Below are 7689 nucleotides of genomic sequence, written 5' to 3'. Positions count from 1 at the left end.
ACCTACTGAAGGTGAATTTTTCTACGATCAGCTGGCAATCGTAATTAATTTGCGATTGTGCAGGGCCGGCATCAAAACTGTTATAATTTTATAATTTTTTATTTTGTTTCAAAAGTCAAAAGTGTTATAACATTTTATGCTACAAATGTCCGTAGGAATCCGTGGTATATATATTAATTATTATAACTGGGACACCCATATACGTAGCCGATCCCTCTGATTTAAGTAAATGAATTACCTACCTATCTTTTATGTTTACAAAATCAAGTTTGAACGGTTAGGTATACACGCATAATTAAATAAAACATCAACCCCTTTTTCGTCGAAACTCCTTCAATATTCTCCTCGAAACTGCGCCGCGTACCAGTTTGAAATATTTATTTTACGTAGGATTTGTAAATATTTGTCTCCTTCTACATTTTGCCCATTGGGGAAAGTCAATACTTGTGCAAGCTGGAGACGATCTGCTATAAAGACAATTTTCTTCAAGGATAAAGAGAGAATCACATAGTTGTATATGTGTTTAAACTACCTATTCGTACACCGATTAAATAGAAAAATAAACAACAATAAGTAACATTCAATATAGCACATTCTACGTTACGACCAGGCGATATAGAACGTAGGCCTAATACCAATATTTTGAAGATTAGAAGAAAATAAGAAACTAATAATACGTAGTAACGAAGAAACACGAAGCAGTTGCGAATTCCGCAAATGCGCCGTAAGTGTAATAAATATAATTTTATGTTTCCATAGTATTCACGTTCTTCATATAAAAAAGCAGTTAAGGTGAGGGTTTATTTTTAAAACTTTGCTGCCGCCATACTCTTTCAGAGGACCCATATCGCTTCATACTTCGCGTAATAATATGATGGACCTCCATAAAAGTTGATCAACATCTCATGAATATTTTTAACGTATTATATATTTAAAAGATGTACACCAATTCCCCTTTTTCGCATTTTTATCCTAGATGTAGGAATGTTTAATAAATTTCTCTTTTTTTAAGTGGTTGGGAAAGTCAAAAACACTATCAGTCAACATGTTGCATCATCATTATAGGGTCGTCGGTTCTAAGACTGGTTTCTCTTATCCTGAGCTAATTGTAGTATTTCTCTAAAGCTGAAACATTTCATATCCTTATTACTGACTTGCATGACACCCTCTGTTCTCCTACTCTTTCTAATGCTTCCTCATTTGTAATATTTTCTATCTACCATCAGGGTTTCCTATCTTGAGAAAATCTTTGCATTTCCCTAAACATCCCACATCCTTAACTATTTGTGAACAGTAATCTGATCCAGGTTGACCTTTATCCTTCTTAACTGCTATTTCCGATTCTAATGTGTTTCTAACTAGCCCTTCATGTCTGAGAAATTGACCTTCCTATTGATCTAGCCTACATTTCATTGATTTCCATCCTACCGTCCGTATAACCTCCTCATTCGTAATATTCTCTACCCATAGTATCCTTATCATTCGCATGTAACACCACATTTCGAACGCTTCTAACCTTTTTTTTTCGCAGCGCCTACCGTCTATGTTTCGCACCCGTACAGCACCGCGCTCCGAAGACACCTTTAGCAATCTTTTCCAAATTTCTAAATTAACCCTTCGAGAACGTGGAAGTAACTTTCTTTTTGTTAAAGGCGACTAGATCCTGCGTTATCCTCTGCTTTATATCCTGACTTATTAATCCTTCGAGAACGTGGAAGTGACTTTCTTTTTGTTAAAGGCGACTCCACCCTGCGTTATCCTCTGCTTTATATCCTGACTTATTAATCCTTCGAGAACGTGGAAGTGACTTTCTTTTTGTTAAAGGCGACTAGACCCTGCGTTATCCTCTGCTTGATATCCTGACTTATCTGACTTTCTGGATGCCTAAAATCAGTCACTTCTCCAAATCTTTCGTCTCCTATCTTTATAATCGCTCTTTCCCTACTTTTTCTTCCCTTCCATACCAGTTTTTTCGCTTCCATTTTATTTAAAACTATCTCTAACTCCTCCTTGCTAGAATCTAATACTGCTATATCATCTGCAAATCTGACCATACTAATCTTTTGCCCCTGTACATCTATCCCTACACTTATACTGTCTTTAATGATGTTGCTTGTGTCTTCGATGTATAAATTAAAAAATGGCGGTAACAGTGTACATCCCTGTTTGATCCTCTTGGCCTCTACTTGATATAAATTAACAAATTTGACATTAAATAAACCTCTGCTTTTACGACCGGCGTCTTCAGTACAATTATTATTTGTTTTCGAGCTTTCTGGCCGTTGTCAAGAAATAATTTCCAAAGACAACGACTAGGAAGCTCGAACAAAAATAATAATATGCGACAACGTTTCGCCAAACAGTAACATCCTCAGGAGATATTTAACAATTTCTAGAAGAGCGACAACATGGCCAACATCATCCATTTTGCGACCCTATTTTTGGTATTCTGTACTACATTTGCCCAAGACAACTACCGATTAAGTACCACAGTCCGTCCATCTCACTACGAAGTCGAATTAACCCTTTTTCCAGGATTCGGCCCGAGCGCGTCCTTTTCAGGAAGTGTACAAATTACTTTGTCCACTTCTGCGTCAGTTTCAGAGTTTGAAGTTCAATCTAGTAGTTTAACTTACAGCAATATACATCTTTACGATGTCGCCGATGCCACGCAGGCTAATTTGACAGACAGTTATAGCGAAAATGCAACTTATGATAAACTGACAATTAGAACATCAACCGATTTGGCGGTTGGAAGAACCTACATCCTTTCAGCCACTTATACTGGAATATTGCACGATGACATGAACGGATTTTACAGAAGTTCTTATAGAGATACCAACAGAACTACAAGGTATGTCACATGAACGTACGTGGCCACAATCTAACTCTGTTACCAGACAATAGCAAAATTTTTTCTGGTACCAAATGTAACCCTCAAAGTGAATTCAGCACAAATCACTTGTATAGTTAGTTTAGAATGACATGACCTACAGATGAACGAGAAATAAATCGCTATTTCGATTAGCGGTAAAATCAACTAACAAAATGATTTATTGCCGCTGCATTTCCACCCTAAACGCTTACAAATACTAGTTATACAACAATAGGTCAGACCATATTTTACACAACAATTTCACTGGTTTTTAGATGGCTTGCAACAACTCAGTTCCAACCCACCTATGCTCGAAGAGCTTTACCATGTTTCGACGAACCAAGTTTCAAAGCTACTTTCAATATATCCATTATTCATCCACAAGATGTCCATGCCATCGGTAATACGCCCATCATCTCTTCAGAAACGTAAGAAAAACGATATCTTAGGGATACAACATATTTACTCATCACTTTTGTAAATTGCATTAGATATGACCCAACTTTGGGACTAAATAAAACAACATTCCAACAAACTCCGATAATGTCCACGTATCTAGTCGCATTCGTTGTATCCGATTTTACCGGTTTAACCAACACTTCGGTCAATTATGGGGTATATGCTGCACCCCATCTCAGTAACACTCTCCAATATGCGTTTGATGTTGGCCCAAGGCTACTTACAGAAATGGGGAACTTTATAAACTACCCATATCTAAACTCTGGAATTGGTAAACTGGATCAGGTTGCCATTCCCGATTTTTCAGCGGGAGCTATGGAAAATTGGGGACTTATTACTTATAGGTATCTAATAAGTCCATTTTTATCATTGCTAGTTGTATTTCTCTATATTTTTATTATTTAAATCCAAGGGAGAGTCGATTGCTGTTTGACCAGCAAGAGTCAACATTTTATAGCAGGAAAAGTATCGCATCAGTTATTATGCACGAAATTGCTCACATGTGGTTTGGAGATTTGGTAACATGTGATTGGTGGTCATATACCTGGCTGAATGAAGGATTCGCAAGATATTTTCAATACTTTGGAACGGCATGGGTGAGTTAATTATAGAGATACCTTTACAACTTTATTCAAAATACAAATAAGCAATGACAAATTCCTACAACTGTTGTTGACTCAAATTAAGTTATCCAATAACAAAGCATCTTCTAAATCCCATTTCAGTATAGAAACCAAAATTGTCCACCTCTTTACTTTATAAACTCTACATGAACCATTAAGTAGCTACAAAATTTTATTAATACGCAATCAAAGAATAAAGAAGCGTATAATTTATTTTAAAAAAGATCTGTTTTGTATTAGGTTGAAACCGAAATGGAATTAGATAAACAGTTTGTTGTGGAACAATTACAAGCCGTTTTTGCAAGTGATGCATCAACTTCTTCTGCAGCACTTAACTCGGGTTGTTCTTCACCAGGGCAAATCAGCGGTAAATTCGGCACAATCAGTTACAATAAAGGTAACAAACAGTTTTACTCTAAATTATTATATAGTCAAACTGTAACGAATTCTAGGTAGCTCTATCATTAGAATGGTAAGGTACTTTCTGGGATATAACAACTGGAGGTCAGGCCTCATAGACTATATATCAGCGCGGTAAGTAAAACATTTTACTTAAATGTCAAGCATAAATAATCATTTTCTTTTGTTACAATTTTAGCCAATTTTCTACAGGAATCCCCGATCAACTGTATTCTGCGTGGTCAAATTACGCTCAATCGTTGCCTTCAGGATTATCCTTGTCGACAATTTTAAGAAGCTGGACTGACGTAGGAGGTTTTCCTCTAGTAAAAGTATCATTATCTGGTAACGACGCAGTCATCACGCAGGTAGATTTTCTTTCAACTAACTTTCTGGTGTGACATATGACAACTAAGGTCTTTAATCTTTTAGCAACAATTTCTACTAAATTCTTCGCAATCATCGAACAGAGAATGGTACGTACCCCTTACCTATACCACCTCCCACGAACGGAATTTCGACAATACAACAGCGTCTTATTGGTTGAGGCCGGGACAAAACGTAACAATTCCCAATATCCTTCACGGTGGATCTGGATGGGTGCTTCTAAATCTTCAGCAAATTGGTAACTGAACATTAAGTTCTTGGGAAGTGATCTGTCGAAACTGTCGCAATTTCAAACTTGTTTGCTCCCATCAGCACGCCGTAATCAGTTTCGACAGAACACAAACCAAACCACTTGTTACAGTTAAAATGCAGCCACACAATTTTCACCTCCATCCCCTGCGTTTCCACCCTTCTAATCCTACTTAAAATCACACATTTAGTGTTTTATATGATCTTTGATCTTCCTACTACAAAAATTGTAGCTTCAGTTATGATTTATATATTGAAGATTGTCTATTATGAAATAACTTGTGGTTAAGGAAATTTTACATTATTTTTCCAACATACTCAAACAAATCTATAACTGGAACCTTTCACTATTGCAATCCGAATCAAACCAATGGCTTTTTTGGGTAACTATTATAACAGTGTCTCGTTACTTTTAAACATCCCACATCCCTAAGTAAGAGTGCTTTTATTAAATTTTCATAACCACTAACTTATTTTGTTCAGGAAACTAATAATAGTTAACAATAAGGTCATTTTTTGAAAAAAGTCATAGGTCATTTTAAACGATCTTTTTCACTATTTAGTTTATTGGTAGTAATAATGTTGGAGTAACGTTAATTGGTTAATATATTAGACACTAATCGTCTGCAGGATATTATCGAGTGACGTACGATGACGAATTATGGTCCCAATTAGCAAGAGGGCTACAGGAAGACAATTTCGACGGCATCCCAGATTTAAACAGAGCCCAAATAGTAGACGACGTTTTAACGTTAGCAAGAGCCAGGCAGCTTTCTTATTTAGATGCCTTCAATACTATTTCGTTCCTTGCAAAGGATACCAGCTATTATCCCTGGTACTCTGCATTCACATCATTTTCATATTTGAGACGAAGGTACCAAACGCATGCTACGCTTGGATCACTATTTAGGGTATGTAATATCATTAAAAAAAATTTAATAATAAATGTGTAAAAACAATAAACCTTCGATTATCCCATGATTATGTGATGTTCCTTTTTGGGTCAATAGAAAACAACAGACTGCATCTTCGGCTCGTCACTGATTTTTACAGACTACCAATGGCGTGCTGATGAGGTCTAAATATTATTTCACGTGTAGTACTTAGTTTGCTTAAATTCCTGACCAAAAACTTAATTCGTTCTTATTGTTTCAAATACTTCAGGTATTAATATCAAGAAATTGTTGAACATAAACCTGATGTTCTTTATTGTTTTTGTATTTTCTTAGTACCTACGTATGCTACGCAAACAAAATTATTTTCATTTTTATTTTTAAAGGCCCATCTGTTGGAAGTAATGGATTCCGTTTACAACAGCGTTTCATTCGCAAGAAACTCTTCAGAATCATATATAGAAGTTCAGAAGAAAGAACTCGCATTGCAGTGGGCTTGCAATTTAGGACACACTGAATGTATACAAAGAGCGCAAGACTTATACAGATCCTTAAGGAACAACAACAGAGCGTAAGTATTACTCAAACCACATCACCCTTGTATCACCTTCTTGAGATACTAAGAAGATTGAGGGGTACTCATCGGGATAAAATCATGAAAAAGAAAAGGGCACAGGTATGGATGAAAAAGATTATAGAGAAATTTTTAACTTCCAATTTAACTGTTTCCGAATATCAAATTTCGAGAGTAAATAGAACCCTTCATGTTCCTTATAATTCTTGAAATTCTCCTACTACAATGTAGTGTCCCGATTGGAGTTATTTCTCCAAAGTTTCGCTAACAATTGTAGCAAACATCCTCATCTATTTAACCAAACAATAATCCTTAAAAGTATCTGACGAAGTTTCTGGCAATTCTTTGGAAAACGAATTCAACCCAGACAACATCTAGGAAAAATGATTCGAAAGGCCTTGTCATCAAGTCCGACAAATAATTTCATCCAATCGTGAAAGTCTAACCATTTTTTCGTCGTCAATTTTACAGAGTCAACCCGGACATTAGAAGTGTTGTATACTGTACAGCTTTGAGATATTCTAATGATTCTTCCGACTGGTACTTCTTATGGAATAAACTAACGCAAGAAACTCTCGCTACGGAAATCAGTCTGATCATAACTGCTTTGGGATGTTCAAGGAATGAAACTTTACTCGATGAGTGAGTAATTTCCAGAGCATAACAAATATAATTCCAATTGTTAATTAAACGTTTATTTTTAGGTACATGACCCGCGCTTTAGACTCTTCAGCTGGTTTAATACGAAGACAAGATATTACTTCAGTGTTTTCATCAGTTTATGGAAACAATCCCGAAGGAATCGAAATCGCCTTAAATTACGTACAGAATAATTATCAATCGTTCATTGATTAGTAAGTCTATTCTAAGAAATTGCTGATACTTGTTTAATGTAGAGACTATTGGTAATATTTAATTGTGATCATTTTTCTGAGCTTTCGGTAGTAATCTATGAATCCAGGATCCATATAACTCCGGTCCAATCACCACCGAAGTAGGTGTCGTTCGCTAATCATCATCATCATCATCATCATAAGGTCGTCAGTCCTAAGACTGGTTGGACACTTACCTTCAGTCTTTCCTATCCTGAGCTAAACTTCGCATTTCCCTAAAACTAGAACAGCCCACATCCTTAACTATTTGCGAACAGTAATCTAATCTAGGTCTACCTCTACCCCTCCTAACTCCTGTTTCTGCCTCTAATATGTCTCTGACTAGACCTTCATGCCT

The 7689-nt window shown here is 36.2% G+C and overlaps 2 protein-coding genes across 3 annotated transcripts in view; one reads left to right on the top strand and one right to left on the bottom strand.

Moving 5' to 3' along the window:
- Positions 1–7689, bottom strand: part of LOC108734684 (muscarinic acetylcholine receptor gar-2) — a 155827-nt gene that overhangs the window by 91578 nt on the left and 56560 nt on the right. The gene's annotated exons all lie outside the window — the stretch shown is intronic.
- The window catches only part of LOC108734681 (membrane alanyl aminopeptidase-like), a 44047-nt gene that overhangs the window by 8538 nt on the left and 27820 nt on the right, over positions 1–7689 (top strand). Inside the window, exons 2-14 of the mRNA XM_025976298.1 lie at positions 2397–2854; positions 3151–3303; positions 3367–3678; positions 3747–3930; positions 4198–4354; positions 4410–4491; positions 4556–4724; positions 4789–4981; positions 5623–5903; positions 6272–6456; positions 6931–7101; positions 7164–7313; positions 7395–7400. Coding sequence (XP_025832083.1) covers positions 2409–2854; positions 3151–3303; positions 3367–3678; positions 3747–3930; positions 4198–4354; positions 4410–4491; positions 4556–4724; positions 4789–4981; positions 5623–5903; positions 6272–6456; positions 6931–7101; positions 7164–7313; positions 7395–7400 — 2489 coding nt within the window. The 5' untranslated portion in view covers positions 2397–2408. The remainder of the gene's footprint in view (positions 1–2396; positions 2855–3150; positions 3304–3366; positions 3679–3746; positions 3931–4197; positions 4355–4409; positions 4492–4555; positions 4725–4788; positions 4982–5622; positions 5904–6271; positions 6457–6930; positions 7102–7163; positions 7314–7394; positions 7401–7689) is intronic.

Source organism: Agrilus planipennis, unplaced genomic scaffold (assembly GCF_000699045.2).
Source record: "Agrilus planipennis isolate EAB-ADULT unplaced genomic scaffold, Apla_2.0 scaffold66, whole genome shotgun sequence".
Lineage (NCBI taxonomy): Eukaryota > Metazoa > Arthropoda > Insecta > Coleoptera > Buprestidae > Agrilus > Agrilus planipennis.
This window is presented reverse-complemented; position numbering and strand designations above follow the sequence as displayed.